The following is a 19,734-nucleotide window of genomic DNA, read 5'->3' as shown; positions in this document are numbered from 1 at the left end:
TTGACAGCCTACACTCTTATGTCCTCTTATTCAGCATTCCATTGTGAATAAACACTTAGTGTATCTTTCACCTGAGGTAGGGACATGGGTCTTGCACACGACATGTCGTCTTGGTATGTCGAAAATATGTGGCTAGTCATTTTAAAATCTGTCCATCCAAGAGAAAGTTACAGCCCGGTTACGACAGCCTAACCTCCATGTACTTATATGCAGCATACCATTGTGAATAAACACTAAGTGTGACCTTCAACTTAGAGGTAACCGCCCTCAAAAAAGGGGCTCGCTGGAGCACTGTACTAAGGTTTTAGATTATTTTAGGAACAGTTTGTTGTTCTTCTTGATACTAGAGCATTGTGTTAACAATAAATTGTGAAATTCAAGACATAAAAAAAAAGAGTATCAGTGATTTGTAAAGAACAAATTCCTGGATTATTCATTCAAAGAATGGAAATGATGGAAAAACAAATTTGCAGCATATGTTGTTTTCTTTTTTTTGACTTGGCTGAAAGGTACCGTATTATATCATGTATAGGACGCTAGCATAGATAGGACACAGGCAAAAAAATAGTTGAAAAAACGGGGTAAAAACCCTTAATATATAAGATAGGACGCAGCGGAAAAATGTAAAAATCAAAGCCGAAAAATTGAGTTTGGTAAAGTATTTACTAGTGATGTTCCGATGATCGATTATAATCGAAAATCGATTGGTTGGGTCTGAAATCGGCGACAATCGATAGTATTTAGTTATAATCGATTATCGAAAAAAATTTTTTAGTAAGTGTTAAGATGTTATCTTTAACAAAATGGCTGATGAAAGCCACAATGAGCAAGGAAATGAACTATTTTTTATACAACAACACTTAATAACTTCAATCATAGACATAAAGTATATGCATATAATGATTAAGAGTTTAATACTCTACATGAATAAAACTACAACTCAGGTACTATCTAGTATTTTAAAAACCGATTGTACTATCGATAATCGGTTACTTGAGTGGAACCGATCATCGATAGTAAAATTGCAACCGATTCCCAACACTAGTATTACAACATATATTGAAGTAAAAATCAAACAAAAAATTGTATATAAGGCATAATTCGATAACTGTCTTGTGTATTTCGATAATTATCGTCGTATTTCAGTAATTTAGCGTACACAACAATGATTTAAGTCTTGACATTTTGAGAACATTCATGCATATTATAAGAAATATGAAAATAAAAGAGACCAAACAAAATTATTTTAATACATTTGAGAGAAGTCTATGCAAGGGTGCTTCAGACCAAATTTGGTAAATATCCATCAAGTGGTTCACAAGAATAATCGTTTTTTACTCTATTTTTAGCTAAAAGGGGCCAAACAAAATTATGTGAACAAATTTAAGAGAGGTCCATGCAAGGACACTTCAAACCAAATTTGCTGAAGATCTATCAAGGGGTTCATGCGAAGAAAATGTTAAGTTTTTTTTACTAATTTTACCTCTGTTGGCCCTTAACAGGGGCCAAACAAAATTATTTGAAAAGACCTGACAGAGGCCCATGCTAGGATGCTTCAGACTTGAAGATCCATCAAGCAGTTAATAAGATCAAGTCGTTTAAAGGTTTTTCTATTTTTTGCTCTGGTGACCCCTAAAAGGGGCCAAACAAAACCATTTGAACAAAGTTGAGAGAGGACCATGTAAGGATGCTACATATCAAGTATGGAGTCATTCTGACCTTTACTTTCAGAGGAAAAGATGTTTAAGTGACAAGACAATGTAAAAACAAATGACCCCTGAGCAAGGCCAATTTGACCCCGAGACAATAATTTGAATACCTTTGGTGTAGGTCCACTAGGTAACACTATATACCAAATATGAAAGCTCTAGGTCTTATATTTTGGAGAAGAGGATTTTTAAAGTTTTATTATATAAGATTATATAAAAACAAATAACTTTCAGGGCGGGGCCAATTTTGACCCTGTGGCAATAATTTGAACAACTTTGATAGAGGTCCACAAGATGATGTTGTATACCAAATATCTAAGCTCCTGGCCTTACAGTTCTGGAGAAGAATATTTTTAAAGATTTACTATATAACACTACGTAAAAACAAGGACCCCCTAGGGGGGGTCAATTTTGACCCTGTGGCAATAATTTGAACAAATCTGGTAGAGGTCCACTAGATGATGCTGTATACCAAATATCTAAGCCCTGGGCCTTACAATTTCGGAGAAGAAGATTTTTAAAGATTTACTATATAACACTATGTAATAAAACTAGTGACCCCTGGGGCGGGGCCATTTTTGACCCCAGGAGAATAATTTGAACAAATTTTGTAGAGGACCACTACATGATGACACATACCAATTTTTAAGGTTCTAGGCCTTGTGGTTTTTGAGAAGAAGATTTTTAAAGTTTTCCCTATATAAGTCTATGTAAAACAAGTGACCCCCGGGGCGGGGCCATTTTTGACCCCAGGGGGATAGTTTTAACAATATTGGTAGAGGACCACTAGATGATGCTATATACCAAATATTAAGACTCTAGGCCTTGTGGTTTTGGAGAAGAAGATTTTTAAAGTTTTTCCTTTCCGTTGCCATGGCAACCAGAGTTCTGCATGGAATTCAATTCTTTAAACAATTTTCAAAGGAGACCACCCAAGGAACATTCCTGTGAAGTTTGGATGAAATTGGCTAAGCGGTTTATGAGGAGATGCCGTTTAAAGTAAAAGTTTACGGACGGACGATGGACGGACGGACGCTGGACAAATTGTGATCACAAAAGCTCACCTTGTCACTATGTGACAGGTGAGCTAAAAAATACATTTTTATTATTCCCTTTTTTTTAAAGTAAAATCAAGAAATTCAACTATCATGAAAGTGTATATTCTCAGAAAACAAAGTCATTTTGTGCTGGCAAATATATATGTTTTAACAGTACGAAATTTGTCAAGCAATATTATTATCAAACATGATTCAAAAAGGAAAGCCTCAATGTTACCTGTGTGAGGTGGATGGCGCTCCGGTAGTATGAGATGTTGGAACGATATGGCACAGACAGACTCCGAGCCCAGCCAGCGGTCGGAGATAGCCTTCACATAGTATTGGGTTGGTAGAGGCTCGAAGATTGGGATGGTGAACACAAGCACTTGGCTAGGATCCTTCTGGTACATCTGGCAATGGGGGAATCAAAAGTGATCTCTTTGCAAGGGTTTAGTAATGAATGAGCTTGTGTCTATCTGGGAAATAACACTGAGAGGAGTACATGTGGCCCATCTTATTAACGAGTGTACAATGAAATAACAAAAGATCAACAAATTCAGTTTAAAGGCCCCTTAGATATAATTTTGAAATAATCAAACATCAAATATATCTGATTTTTTTAAAGACATATCAGTTTGATAAGTTGTAATAGAAAAAAAAATCTTTTAATAGTTAAGCTAAAAATGTGACAAACATGTTACCTGTTTCTTGTGCAGGAGGAAGTACTCAGAGTGGTACATGTGGTTGTTCTCCGGATCTTCCACCCAGATCCAAAACGACTCAGCTGCAGACCCGTGCACCTACAACACAGGAGAATAGTGTGATTGCTAGTTTGGTCATGGAAGGAACTGAAAAAAACCAGCCCTGAGCCTACTAGTCTTGTGAACTCACAGGTGCTTCCACAACTTTAGGCAAATAGTTTTTCAAACAATAAGTATATTTCATCAGTTACTGTACCCATGCATTAGAACTGGGTTATCAATTTTTAGTCTACCTTATCATCCCAGTTGAACGAGGGCGTGATGACGAGGCGTACACGAAGGACGGTGCGTGTGATTGGCTGGATGGTGGCATCAAGGTCGAGTGAAGGTAGCTGGTGCACACATCGCTTTACCACACTCCCCATCTTCACATGGTGTAACATGTGACCTGCACACACACACACACATACATATATATATATATATATATATATATATATATATATATATACTGTATATAAATATATATAGATAGTGGGATTAGAAGTTCTTTTTAACATATTAAATCAGATATCATTTTCAGTACTCCTTTTTCTGTGTTTATATACATTTATTTTACCAAACCCACTCATATTTTACCATACTTGACTAGGGGATTAGATAAGTTTCATGAAAATGAGTAAAACACTGACAAATATATTCCTACATTTAAGTCTCTTCAAAACACTGCTACACAGACTACAATTTAGAAGAATATTAGGAGATTCAGTGATGGGCTGGTAGATTTACCTATTTCTTTAGCATCCATGTCTCTGAGTTTATCAATCTTGAGTTTGCGTCCTTCAATCTTGGTGATCACCTCCTGAGTGAGGATGGAAAACTGCCTCAATGGCGTCTCAAACCCCCAGATACGCTTGTCGATGGTCTTACTGAGGTTGAGCAGCCGACTGGCCATGATGGGCCAGCCTTTCTTCAGGCAAATCTCAAACAGTGACCGGGTGATACGGGCTGCATTCTACAACATCAAGAACAAATGGGTTTAGCAAATCTTATCTGGACACATACATATTATTGTCATTATACAAACAGAATGATGTTTGTGGCCAGAAGGATTTCAATACTGAAGAAAAACAAAACCAATAGCATTTACCAAGGACAACATTTGTTGATAAATTGAAGAATTCATAATGATTCTAACTTTTGTTAAATGACTCTCCATGCTTTATGATGTTAATATTGTAAATAAGTGCTGCACATCAAGATTGCCGGTACCTACCTGAGCAACATATGACTGGTCAGAGACGAGGGAGAAGCTGTCCAGGTAGTGTCGGGAGACGTACGACTGGAGGAGGATGTTCACCTTGCCATATGAGTTCTCCACACCCCCGGGGACCTGCATCTCACACTCATGGTGTAGGAGCCCTTCCAGCTCCTCCATCTCCTCATCACGAACCTGACACACACAAGAAATATTACATACACTCGTTGATGAAAGACTTGTGATACTTTCAAACAAATCATTTACTGAAATTTCATTGTTTCACACTAATCAATTCACTTTTCATGAATAGTGATAAGAGAAAGAAACAGGTATGAAAACATTCCTTTTTAAAGAAAATACAGTATTAGCCTTCCCAATTTCATTACTAAATTCAGGCTATTATGGAATAACTTGATTTTTTTTTTTTCATTACAACTCTGATGTATAATCAAACTAAGAAAGAAAATAGGAGCCGCTTAACAAAGTAAGACAAACCTTTATCTGGTCAAATTCCTGAGCCTTGGACACGAGAGCAAAGATGTCTGCCTCCGTCATCACCGTCTTCAAGAACTCGTTGATTACCTATTTAAAATCAAGTCTTCATGTTTTGTTTTTGTTTTGTAGTCACAGAAGAATATTTTAATTTTTAGTTTGATAATTTCACTTTTACCTATGCTTTATTATCAAAAGAAGCTGTGGTACTTAACCAAACAAGAGTGACGTGGAGCGTGCCTACGTTAGTCTTTTTTTTTCTTCAGTCGAACAAAGGTCACAATTTGAAAATTATTAAAGCCAGAGCTATGGGCCTTTCCATATATGTGCATATTGTCTCTGGCTACATGTGTACCAAGATTAATTTGAATATCTTTTCTCCCACCTCAGATAAGTAGATCCAAAATTTTAACGATGCTAGAAATTCTTATCTTGCCCACAGGCAAAGATAAAACAAGTACCCGTATGGAACTCCTTTTTAATGGTCATCACATTGTAATTACCTCCCTTGTTGAAGACTTTTTGCGTGGCAAAATTTAGAATGATTATGAATCATTTCTCGCTTCAAATGTTACCATAACATTTTTCACGCAATAATGCTTCACTCTCATCAGAACTATTTAAAGACCGATTTGAATGGCTCGATGACGCCGGGGACCGAGCCAAAACCTCGAGGAAACCGATGCTTCGAACAACCCGAATTTCAATTTTCCAGTCTGTTATGAAATATCTTTCAGTGTATTTTAAGTTTGAAGTCGTCAAACTGACTGTTTACTAAGACACCAATTATGTGTTGCGTTGTGGAAATCGCTCAGATGTTCAAAGGCTGTCGTATACTAAATGTATACTTAATGTAAAATGTAAAAGAAATATCAATAAATGAATAAATAGAATTGTTTATTTTTACAATTTGCCATCTTGCAAAGCAAAGTGACAAGAAGGAATTCTTTTCAGATATTCTGATGTTGGATCGATATGGTAGTGTTTATTCATATTTTTATTACTCGTTTACATTTCTCACAATTAACTTCTCGTCATTTACTTCTCATAATTATCTTCTCAAATGCCCTTATCAATTACTATTGGTCATGCGTAAACAGTAAATGTTTTTTCACACCTTATCAAATTGCATTTTAACTGTCATTGCAATTTTTACAATTTACGAAAATTTTAACACCTTGTTTATTTTGGAACATGCGTTCGGGAAAAAGTGTGAAATTATGACCTCGAGGGAGCCATAAGGTTTTGTACATGATTTGTGTACTTGGGACCGACTATACTGCTCAACTGCTTGACTCCTTGACATATTTAGGTTTCGATGCAGTGTAGGTTTTTTTTATATGTAAATAGAAGGAAAAATGCTCCGACCTCGAGGGACCGCTGGCTCTCGAACAACCCCTTGTTCGAACGACCGCAGTTTTACTGTATTAACATAATCTGAATCACTGCGTGCATATCCATGACATTCACGAATTATCACATATCCACACGCATTTATTTCACTACTCACAAAAGAGTTCCAGCAAAACATACATGTTTACTTAATTTTGTTAAACTGAAGTGAGAGAAAAAGCATCTACCATAGCGGCTCGTGTTAGAAAGGTTAATCCCAACCCTCACGCAGGGGGTCGGGTCGGGTCGGGATGAACCTATCTTACACTCTCAGCCATGGAAGATACTTATAATCTACGTACTTGAGTTTAGCCAAGGTAAGAATTGTTCAGGTCAACAACTACCACATCGGCAAGACTGTGATAATACCTCAACTTTAAATCATTGAAGAACAGAGCTAAATATCATAGCCAATGATAGTTTCTTACCTCGACAGTATCATATTTGATATAGAAGTGTGAGGAGACTCGTCCCTGGTCAGTAGAGTAGAAGTATCCTGTCCCCTCATCGAACCGTACCATGCGAGCTTTGTCCAGCTTGCGGCCAGCCTCTATCACAAGGTCACGGCGGTACTCATTGAGTGTCGGGTCCTCCTCAATGCTACGGTAGGGGACACCGTTATACCAGTGGATTCATAGTCAGGCGTACATACAAATATGTGTAACTGATCCAGCGTACAGCCTCATCAACATTAGTCACTGTTCCCAGGGCAACCTGAAAAACAAAGAAAAACTTAATTACTCACTTGCAACTCTTCCTATCAAAATATTTGCTCAAATGAAATAATGATTTTGCCTTTTTCTCAAGTTTCCAAAAAAGTAATACAGTTGTTGTTGAAAGAAATAACACTTATTACTTTTCTAGTAAAACCATTTTTTGTATACATCAATCAATTAGGAAAAATATATAATAATGATCAATGTTTCAACAAATATATCAAACAGAGGATAAAGAGTTGTTCGACCATAAATCTACCAAAAAAAAGAAAAATTCTACAAATGTACAAAAATTATATTGTGCATTATATGTCTGAAAAGAGTTTATAATTGACGAAAATATTTTTAGTTAATTCAGATAGCTTCTGATAATGTATTGCTTGTTTGTTCACCCACTTCAGCATTCAGGTTGTCAGTGAGGCTGTTGATGAACTGACTCTCTATGGGGTTCTGTCTCGTCATGAGAGAGAGGTAGTGCGACAGCTTGTCGTGGGTAGTTATGATTGTCCCATGCCCAAATGTGTCAAACTGTGGACGCCCAGCACGCCCAAATATCTGCATAACGTCTAGGATACCGAGATCCACAAACGCGCCCTTCTTTGCATTGTATATCTGGGTGCCCTGGAAACATAGATTTGATCATAGATTATAGTCGCAAGAAATGAGCCTCTTTCTATCAAACAAAATAGTCTGGTAAAGGGTCAGGACAAAATGATATGAGCCATTAATAATCTAGGTAAGTTTGTTAAAAGGTCAAAAGTAGTATGCATGCTCTTCCTTAGTCTGACCAAAAGGTTCATGTCCTTCATGTGAGCTCATATTTTGCCTACCCAACAGGCTATTGACTCCTATGTAAGCCCTTCTTTAGTCTACCCACCAGGTTTATGACCCCAATGTAAGCCCTTCTTTTGTGGCGAAGAATAATTAAACAACTACTCTACGACACATTGATAACAGAACAACTTTTAATTTTAACATTTTTATTTTACCACTTTTTCTTTTTCCACAAGCAGTTTACACTTTTAACAATTACTCCGTTTTAATACTCCGTTATAACTTTCAATAACACATTTCATGTTAATACACCTTTCACTTTTTAGCTCCTCCAATTATATAACATTCAGCCTATTTATACTAAGCTAAGTTCCCGCCAATATGGCTTAGAACAGAGAAAGCAAAAAAAGCATGAAACACGTGGCATACCTTATGTAAGTATTTTCCCGCCAATATCTGAATGGAGCATGCTTACATAAAGTTATTTGCCGCCAAAAGTAACGGAGAATGAAACAGTTTACTGACAAAGGAGTTTAAAGACTTATGTATCAATATCAACCAATCAAATGTTGACACATATGTAATCCAAGGCTAATCGTGCTTGCACGTGTTAGACTTAGAGCACTTATGCAATAACTTTGAGGCCCTGGAAGGGATATTAACAAATGAATAATGTTATTTGTATAATGCAAGATGTCAGCTATTACAAATAAGATTTCAATATAATGATAATATTTGTAGTAAATATAACTACTACAACAGTCTTTAAAACTCGTACATATATTTCAACAATTATCATATTCCAAAATCGTGAAGTTTCACGACACTCCCCACTTATTAACGGTTAGATATGTTCATTACTCATGAACTAAGGTAACTGTAATGTCACAAAAATATGAAATCAGTTTATCTTAACTGAGAAAAAATAAAGCAAATAGTTTATGAGTTTACCTTAACAGTATATAATGTTTCAGTTTAATTATTCTCCACCCACGAGTCATGTACTATAAAGTCCTCTGTGGAAATGATTTCCTCATTTCGATAAACATAGGTACGTTCACACCTAAATGTTACATACTGTGTCACTCGAGAGATTTCAGAATCGGGTCTGGCGACTATATCATCATCACTGATATAAACAACACTGTCAACATCACTGTTAACTATACTTTTTGTATCACGAACACTGTCGACATCGTCAGGAATAACATCCTCACTTTCATGAACTTCACAACTTTCGGCAGATACACTTATATCATCAATCTCACCGATTTCACTTAACTCTGCAGAAATACTTACTTCACTACACTCACCAATTTCACTTATGTCTGCTGAAACACTAACTTCATCATGTATATCACTAAAATGAGCGTCTACACTGCTCACATCACTATACACAACATCACGTAATCCACAAGATACACTTTTACTGTTAGCATTTACATCACTGCTGCTACCACTGCTGCTGCTGACGTTGCTGACGTCATCACAACCGTTACTGATGACGTCATCTCTGTTGGTACTGCTGCAACTGCTTACGGAATCACTGCTGCTACTGCTACTACTGCTTACGGAATCACTACTGCCACTGCTACTACTGCTTACGGAATCACTGCTGCTACTGCTTTCAACGTCATTCATAGTCAGCAAGTCTAAAATCGAGTCGTCCTCACTCACATCATCATAATAACTTGCTGTAGCTTTATCATCATTGCCCCTTTTCGCCAACAAAGCCCGGCGTCTTGCAACGTTGCTGCCAAAACCATGGACTCGTTGTAGATGGGAATATAAATAACTCCTTCTTTTAAATGTCACTTTACATTTGTCAACTACACAGTTCCATAGTTCTATGTCTGAGTGTTTTTCATCAATGTGTCTTTTTAAGTTTCTTTTATATTTGTAACTCCTGTTACAAATGTCACAAATGCAGTTCACCATTTTTACAACTCAAAAACACACGTCTTCTCTCAGTAAACTCTGGTTACGAAATGACACTACACACGTGGATTTGCTAATCCTTGCTGCACGAGAAAAGCGAAATAAAAGATACGATAATCCTTTGCTCCGTCGGTGATAAACCGTGTAGTGTGTAGCACGTGGTCACAACACAGCTATTTAACTCTTTTAACTCTTTGCGGCGCTAAATTGTTATTTAATTACAGAAGTTAATACGTTTGGAGAATACAGTACTGATATTTAACATTTTATTTCAGACAGCATTCACAGCATACTTCCACACATTACACTAAAGTTTTTATCTTCCGCTTTGCAGCCTCCACAGCTAGCCTAACAGGTCGTTTTGTACCCTGTTTGGTTATCTTGTCTCTTTGCTCCGGTGGCCTATCTGTACCCGGTGTCTGCTTGAATATGTCGTTGCACTCAACTGGATACAGCAAATTCAAAGGTCTACCTAGAACTTTCTTTGACGATAACTGAACTTTTGCTGATCTGATTTCATTGTCTCTACTATGAACAAGTTCTTGTACTCTTCCAATTTTCCAACTACCTCTTGGTGTGTTGTCTTTTATTAACACTGTATCTCCTATTCTGGGTACATTGTGTGATACAACCCTCCCCGCCTTGAGAAACGTCTGGGTCCTCTCACGAAGACTACATAGATACTCATCTCTCCAAATTCTCCAAAAGTCATCTAGTAGCTTCTGACCTTTTTTCCATATATTCAACAATCTTTCACAAGAACTGTCATAAGGACTATAGTCTGTATCATCACTTTCAACACTTATTTCTGGTATTCCTGTTTTAGGATTAGGTGTTAAAAAATGACTGGGGGTAAGAGTGATATTTGAGCTCAGGTCATCTGTGATGTACACAAGTGGTCGGGAATTCACGACTGATTCTATTTCTTTTAACAAAGTTTGCAATTGAATTGTAGTGAGCAACTTTCGTCCAAGAGACTTTCTTAATGATCTTTTCACTAATCCGACAAGTCGCTCATAAAAACCACCCATCCAAGGTGCTAGTTCTACAATGAAGTGCCATTTTATTCCTGAAGATGATGTATACGATTGAACTTCACTGCTGTTTGTCACATTCTTCCATATTTCATCGAGTGTTTTATTTGCAAGTTTGAATTGATTAGCGTTATCACTAAGAATTTCACTTGGAACACCACGTTGAGACACAAATCGTTTGAGAGCAAGAAGAAATTCTTCTGTTGTCATATCTTGCACTAATTCCAAGTGAATAGCTCTTGTCACCATGCACGAAAAAAGACACACCCACACTTTCTTTGATCCTTCAGGAGCTTTCACGTACAGTGGTCCAAGATAGTCTACACCTGTTCTGGCAAAAGCATTTGACTCTTGAACTCTGGATGCAGGTAAAGGTGCCATTTTTGGCATTCTGTACGGTCCACCTTCATGTCGTCGACATACTTGACACAAACGTAAAACTAACTTTACTGTAGCACGACCATGTGGTATCCAATACTTGTACCTAAGTTTTGCAAGTGTCTGTGACACACCAGAATGTAATATATTTCTGTGTGTTTTTTCAATGATAAGTTGTGTGAACCGTTCTCTTGGTGGTAATAGAATAGGTCGTCTTGCTCCTTCTTCTAAATTTGAATTTTCCAGTCTGCCTGTACATCGAAGGAGGCCATCACCATCTACATACAACCCTAGTTGTCTTTCCAAGTTAGTTGCTTTGTTAGTCTTGAGGCCGTGTAGTTCTTTGGAATAAACTTTCTTCTGAACATAGTTTGTCCAAATCAATTCTGCCTTTTTGATATCATCACTGTTTAGATCAGAATCAACTTCTTTCCTCCTCAGTTTTCTGATGAATTTGTTAACATATGCTGTAACACGTAATAGTTTGGTAAGTGAGGAATATCTTTCACAATCCATTTCAAATGGAGCACAAATTTTCTTTTCACTATGACTGTCAGAACTCTGACTATTTTCTCGAGAACTTTCCTCTACTAAACAACTTTCCTCACACATCACTGTTGGGTTTTTACCTGACAATGACTGCTGACCAGTTATCCATGTGTTTGATGGGTTTCTCAGCCATGTTGGTCCATTCCACCATAGTTGATTCTCAGATAGCATGGCTGTAGTAGAACCTCTCGTTGCTATGTCAGCAGGGTTTTCCTTTGTGTTTATATAACTGATCTCTATGTCTTTGTTAACTTTAATTTCATCAACTCAGTTCTTCACAAAAACCGGTAACTTTTTATTACTGTTCAACCAACCAAGTACAACTTGTGAGTCACTCCACAAATAATCTTTTGATATTTCCATATTGAGTTGTTCTTTCACAAACTTCAGACATCTTACTCCGATCAACACAGCCATTAGTTCAAGCTTAGGTATAGTCATCTCTTTGACCGGAGCAAGTCTTGTCTTTGCAAATAACAGATCTGTTCTTGATTCTTGTTGACCCTCTTGATGAAGGTACACAGCTGCCGCATATGAAGATTTTGAAGCGTCACAGAAACACAAGAGACTGCAAGACATATTCTTTTGATCACTGTTTGCAAGGCACCGATTAACTTTGCACTTTGGAATGTCTTTCAACTCTGAATCTATTTCACTCCAACACTGTCTCACTTTTTCATCATCGATTGAATCATCCCAGTCAAACCCTCTAGACCACAATTCTTGAAGAAGCACTTTCCCTTGTAACACAACAGGAGAAAATAACCCCATAGGGTCAAACACAGACGCTACTCTTTTCAATATGTTGCGTTTGGTTGTGGGACAATCGTCGTCCATGACCTTTGGTTCTTTCACAGAAATTTTGTCAGATTTGTGATCCCAGATGTGACCGAGAACCTTCATTTCCTTTGGCTCTGCGAGATCGGCTGTTGGAATGCACTTATTGACTTCTTCACTGTTAGTAAGCCATTCGCGTAAATTCATGGACGCATCATTGAAAATTGACTTTGCTGTTTTGTCTAGATCAATAGCCTCTTTGTCACTGTTTGCTCCGGTAACAATGTTGTCAACATATATGTCACCTTTCAATTTCTGTGACACGTCTGACTCATATGAATCCAGATGGTTTTCCACAGTAGCACCTAACAAGAAAGGACTCGATATCACACCAAACGGTACTCTGCAGAAACGAAACACTTGTAGATTCTCAGATGTGACTTCTGGTTTTTGAACATCTTTTATCCAAAAGAATCGGGTAACATCTCTTTGGCTAGTCTGCAATCCCACTTGTAAAAATGCCTTTTCAATGTCAGATACCATTGCGACTTTGTGTAGACGAAATCTCATCAAAAGTCCACACAAATCATGAAGTAGAACAGGTCCTCTGTATAAACAATCGTTGAGGCTGTTGCTGTCTTTGGTAAGTTTTGCCGAAGCATCAAAAACGACTCTAACCTTTGTACTAGTTCTGTGTAGGTTGACAACAGCATGATGGGGTAAGTAGTGCTGAAGACCATCTGATTCGGCTTCCTCAACTTTCTCGATAATGCCTTTCTGAAATTTATCTTGGATGACAGAGTTATACTTCTGTAAAAAGTCTGGTTTTCCTTTCAGTTTCTTCACACATGATTTCAGTCGACCATATGCTAGCTCTCGGTTCTTCGGGAGTTCTTGAATTTCATTTTTCCATGGCCAAGTGACCTGATAGCGTCCATCCTGGAATTTGATGTTTTTCTTAAACATTTGCATGGCCGTATCATCATCTGAATAATCTGGCTTGTCCTTTACACCAATGGCTTCAATACTCCAGAAATCCTCCAATTCAGGTTTACTTTCAAGAACACTATCGACACATTGAAACACATTGGTTTTTGCGAACGTAGATCCATGTGTTAGAATTAACATATTTGGTACACTGTCGTCTGTTTCTTCAGAGGTGGTACGTCCAGCTAGGATCCAACCAAGTTTTGAACTTAACAAATACAGTCCTGGTGTCACTTCCAACTTCTGAGAAAGTACAATATCCAGGTAATAGTCATTACCCAGAAGAAGTTCCACATTTGCCATTTCACAATTCCTCGGAATAGTATCTGCCAGTTCCACACTGTTCACTAAGTGATCTAAGTCACTCATGGCTTTAATGTTAAGTGTTTTCCTTTGAATGTTACCACTGATCACTGGGACAATGTTTGCTTTGATTTCAATGTACTGTCCATTCTTCAACTTCAAATACAATGTAGTCAACTCTGTTTTGATGTTCTTTGAATGAGTGCTACCAAATGTAACAACTTTTAATTCTTCAGTTTTCTTTGGCTTTAAACCGAGCTTATCTGCTAAAGACTTGGTTATGTAAGTTCGTTGAGAGCCACAGTCTAGAAGAATTCTTGTTTTGACATAATCTGTGTTTGTAAGATCTTTTTTCACTTCTGTTGTTGCAGTTTGCATGAACACTGTTTCTCCGACAGAAACCATAACATTCTCTCCAGAATTTGTCATGTCCTCTACACAAGCTCCTACCTCTTCAGTAAGATTGACGTTGGTTTTTGTTGAAGCACCATTTGTAGAGAACTTCTTGAGGCATAGGCTTCTATGATGTTGATTGAATTCACCACAGTACACGCACGCTTTACTTGTTTTACACTCATTGGCCATATGTCCAGATTTCAAACATTTGAAGCAACAACCTTTGATTTTTCTCTTTCTCTCGTCTACTGTTCTATATTCTGTGCACTCGTCGCTCCAATGTGACCTTGAACAATATTTACACACATATGGTTTATTTTCAGATTTCACTCTTTGTGCTTTTTCACTAGCAAACAATGACTCAGCTGAACTTTGTTTCATTACTGTGTTGGAATATCGATTCCCACCAGTAGTAGGAGGATAACGGTAAGGTGGTTTAAATCCATTCACATGGCTTAGAGGGTTCACTTTTGTAACACTTTGATACTCTACTTTTTTTCTTATCTGCTCTTTCACAAGCAACAACATAGTTTTTCAACTGTTCTCTCAACTTCGTTAGTGTCCATTCAGCCTTTGCTTCTTTGTTGAACTCGAGTTGACGTAGTACTTCCTCCGGCAACTTGGTGCGAATCATAGACACAAACACGTGTTGATTGACATTTTCTCCAAGTACCTCTAAGCTTCTGAGGTGTTTTTCTGTGGTGTCTATGAAACTTCTAAGGCTCTCCACCTTATTCAAAGGAGAATGTACGTTCATCAGAGCTTTGTAATGTAAATCTACAATTTCTTGTTGATTTCCGTATCTCTCATGAAGGAGTCTCAATGCAATCTCATAGTTTTCGTTTGACCTTGCCAATCCAGCAACGGCACGTTTTGCTTCACCTCCAAGTTTGGTTTGAAGATAGCTGAATTTCTCCACGTTGGATAAATTAGAATTCTTATGCACGGTGCATTCAAAGACATCCCAAAACTCACGCCACTGTAACTTGTTTCCATAAAACATGTATAATTCTATTTTTGGAAGTTTCACTGAGTTTGGGTTCACTTTCCCTTTACGGTCTAAATTCTTTAAAAGTTCCAGTTGTTGGTCTATTTGTGTACGCATCAGATCTTTCATTGATTCTTGAATATCTACAAGCCTTGTTGCATTTGAAGGTTCATCTTGAGAGGCAGCTCGAACATCACTAGGACACAGGCTTTCATTAAACTGATCCAGCTCTATTAAACAATCTTCAACTAAGAAATTTAATTGGCAATCTTCATCTAAAGCCTTTTCTAGAAAATCTGCTTCATCTTCATCTAATATCTGAGACAGCTTGTCAACTTGGAGCATTAACTTTTCGGAATATGTTTTCAACAAACATTTTGATTTTTGAATCTGTTTAAGCATGTCAGATAATTCAAATCTACTCACGTCTTGTTTCAGTAAATCCTTTGCGACTCTAAGTTCCTTGTCCAAAGTATTCCTATACCTTGTCCTCACTCCTTTGGTGGATGCAACTGTCGCCATTTTGAAATTACACTGTGTCACAACAAGGCACTACACAAAAACACAACACACTTTTAAAACACTTCTTCTAAACATCCGGCTCACGGGACCATTTCAATGTGGCGAAGAATAATTAAACAACTACTCTACGACACATTGATAACAGAACAACTTTTAATTTTAACATTTTTATTTTACCACTTTTTCTTTTTCCACAAGCAGTTTACACTTTTAACAATTACTCCGTTTTAATACTCCGTTATAACTTTCAATAACACATTTCATGTTAATACACCTTTCACTTTTTAGCTCCTCCAATTATATAACATTCAGCCTATTTATACTAAGCTAAGTTCCCGCCAATATGGCTTAGAACAAAGAAAGCATAAAAAGCATGAAACACGTGGCATACCTTATGTAAGTATTTTCCCGCCAATATCTGAACGGAGCATGCTTACATAAAGTTATTTGCCGCCAAAAGTAACGGAGAATGAAACAGTTTACTGACAAAGGAGTTTAAAGACTTATGTATCAATATCAACCAATCAAATGTTGACACATATGTAATCCAAGGCTAATCTTGCTTGCACGTGTTAGACTTAGAGCACTTATGCAATAACTTTGAGGCCCTGGAAGGGATATTAACAAATGAATAATGTTATTTGTATAATGCAAGATGTCAGCTATTACAAATAAGATTTCAATATAATGATAATATTTGTAGTAAATATAACTACTACAACAGTCTTTAAAACTCGTACATATATTTCAACAATTATCATATTCCAAAATCGTGAAGTTTCACGACATCTTTAGTCTTCCCATCAGGTTGATGATCCCCATGTCAGCTCTTATTTAGTCTACCCACAAGGTTTATGACCCCCATGTAAGCCCTTCTTTAGTCTACACACCAGGTTTATGACCCCCATGTAAGCCCTTCTTCAGTCTACCCACCAGGTTTATGACCCCCATGTAAGCCCTTCTTTAGTCTACCCACCAGGTTTATGACCCCCATGTAAGCCCTTCTTTAGTCTACCCACCAGGTTTATGACCCCCATGTAAGCCCTTCTTTAGTCTACCCACCAGGTTTATGACCACTATGTAAGCCCTTCTTTAGTCTACCCACCAGGTTTATGACCCCAATGTAAGCCCTTCTTTAATCTACCCATCAGGTTTATGACCCCCATGTAAGCCCTTCTTTAGTCTACCCACCAGGTTTATGACCCCCATGTAAGCCCTTCTTTAGTCTACCCACCAGGTTTATGACCACTATGTAAGCCCTTCTTTAGTCTACCCACCAGGTTTATGACCCCAATGTAAGCCCTTCTTTAATCTACCCATCAGGTTTATGACCCCCATGTAAGCCCTTCTTCAGTCTTCCTACTAGGTTGATGACCCCCATGTAAGCCCTTCTTTAGTCTACCCACCAGGTTTATGACCACTATGTAAGCCCTTCTTTAGTCTACCCACCAGGTTTATGACCCCAATGTAAGCCCTTCTTTAATCTACCCACCAGGTTTATGACGCCCATGTCAGCTCTTATTTAGTCTACCCACCAGGTTTATGACCCCTATGTAAGCCCTTCTTTAGTCTACCTACCAGGTTTACAGTCCCTATGTAAGATCCTTTTAGCCTATCCACCAGGTTTATGAACCCTATGTTAGCCCTTCTTTTGCCTATCCACCAGGTTTATGACCCCCATGTAAGCCCTTCTTTAGTCTACCCACCAGGTTTATGACGCCCATGTCAGCTCTTATTTAGTCTACCCATCAGGTTTATGACCCCTATGTAAGCCCTTCTTTAGTCTACCTACCAGGTTTACAGTCCCTATGTAAGATCCTTTTAGCCTATCCACCAGGTTTATGACCCCCATGTAAGCCCTTCTTTAGTCTACCCACCAGGTTTAAAGCCCTATGAAAGCCCTTCTTTTGCCTACCCACCAGGTTTATAGCCCCATTGTAAGTCCCTCTTAAGTCTACCAACCAGGTTTATAGCCCCATTGTAAGTCCCTCTTTAGTCTACCAACCAGGTTTATAGCCCCATTGTAAGTCTCTCTAAAGTCTACCAACCAGGTTTATAGCTCTATGTAAGCCCTTCTTTTGCCTACCCACCAGGTATATAGCCCCTATGTAAGCCCTTCTTAAGACTACCCACAAGGTTTATAGCCCCTATATAAGCCCCTCTTAAGCCTGCCCACCAGATTTATATCCCATTGTAAGCTCTTCTTTTTTATAGTCCCTATGTAAGCCTCCATTTAGCCTAACCACCGGATGATGGTGCCCATGTAAACCTAGATTTACACCAGGTTTATGGCCCTCTGCAGTATTAAGCAAGGGTATCTGTGTATTCCACATGTTAATTGGCCCATATTACCCTTTAATGCCTATATTACTCTTTAATGCCTATATTACCCTTTAATGCCTATATTACCCTTTAATGCCTATATTACTCTTTAATGCCTATATTACCCTTTAATGCCTATATTACTCTTTAATGCCTATATTACCCTTTAATGCCTATATTACCCTTTAATGCCTATATTACCCTTTAATGCCTATATTACTCTTTAATGCCTATATTACCCTTTAATGCCTATATTACCCTTTAATGCCTATATTACTCTTTAATGCCTATATTACTCTTTAATGCCTATTATAAACATTCTTGAATACACATTTACTAACCTTGAGCATATCTTGTATAATAAGAACGCACCTTGATAACAACAGCATGTGCTGGCAAGTTAACACCCCAGGCCAGTGTGGCAGTACACACAAGGACCTTGATATGGCCAGCTGCGAAGTAGCGCTCAACAACGTTGCGGTCCTGGCGCAGCATACCTGCGTGGTGGATGCTGAACCCATCACTGAACAGCTCCTTCAGCTGCTTGTTACGTGACTTCATCACCTACAGAAGATGGACAGGGAAAAGTTTCAATAAAGGTATTAATTGTAAATTGAAATTAACTTAAGGGGAGTACTATTTGCTATTTTACAATAAAAATAATAATACATTTGTATGAATTAAACCATTTAAGTGGTGCAAATGAAAATATTGAGTAGTTATTTGTGTTTTTTCCCTAAAATCAATAAAATTGATCCATGACTACTTTTATTATTAAAGTGGGGTCCTGGACAGGAAAAAGAGTTTCTAAAGATTAACAAAGTTTGAGTCAGAATAAGATGAAGCTTGCAGAGAAGCATGTGTGACCCATGTAATGAGCTGCTATTACCCACATCAAAGCTGCTTATAAAAACAGAATTTATGTCTATTGACTTATAAACCTTAAGTAAAGACCAAAACCAATTACTTTACCATCATTGGTAGAAATTGTTTCACCCTATATATGTAACTTAATGTTTGGCTTCTTATGCAGTTAATCCTAACTACGGTACTGCAAAACAATGTTTTGTCCCATGTAAGTTACTTCAAGTACACATTCCTTACAGTCTTGGTGGCATCCCCGAGGGAGGCACACTGCTGGGGCAGGAAGAGTTGGATGTCTCCATTGTTCTTGGCATGGTCACGGAGGACTGAGGCAGTGCGCACAGTCTCGTTTCTCGCATGAACGAACACCATCACTTGATAGCCACGCTTCACCTGGTACAGGACCTTTTCATAGCAGACCGTGTTGAAGTCCTGCATCTGCTGTACACGATTCAATGCCTTGATACCTGCATGCAAACAAACACTAACTTTGATTGTTTTTTCTTATCTAATTTTTCCTTTAAACAATAATTACAACCTCACTGACACTTAATTTTCATTGTAGGAATATTAGGGCTCATGTGGATAAAACCA

At 37.8% G+C, this 19,734-nt stretch overlaps 1 protein-coding gene across 1 annotated transcript in view; it reads right to left on the bottom strand.

Moving 5' to 3' along the window:
* LOC128237288 (activating signal cointegrator 1 complex subunit 3-like) overlaps positions 1-19,734 on the bottom strand; it is a 136,218-nt gene that overhangs the window by 99,881 nt on the left and 16,603 nt on the right. The window contains 11 exon segments of the mRNA XM_052952667.1: positions 2,985-3,156; positions 3,448-3,546; positions 3,741-3,895; positions 4,237-4,462; positions 4,724-4,900; positions 5,204-5,290; positions 7,021-7,212; positions 7,214-7,306; positions 7,705-7,929; positions 18,649-18,840; positions 19,381-19,607. Coding sequence (XP_052808627.1) covers positions 2,985-3,156; positions 3,448-3,546; positions 3,741-3,895; positions 4,237-4,462; positions 4,724-4,900; positions 5,204-5,290; positions 7,021-7,212; positions 7,214-7,306; positions 7,705-7,929; positions 18,649-18,840; positions 19,381-19,607 — 1,845 coding nt within the window.

The sequence above is a fragment of the Mya arenaria genome, chromosome 6, assembly GCF_026914265.1.
Source record: "Mya arenaria isolate MELC-2E11 chromosome 6, ASM2691426v1".
Taxonomy (NCBI): domain Eukaryota; kingdom Metazoa; phylum Mollusca; class Bivalvia; order Myida; family Myidae; genus Mya; species Mya arenaria.
This window is presented reverse-complemented; position numbering and strand designations above follow the sequence as displayed.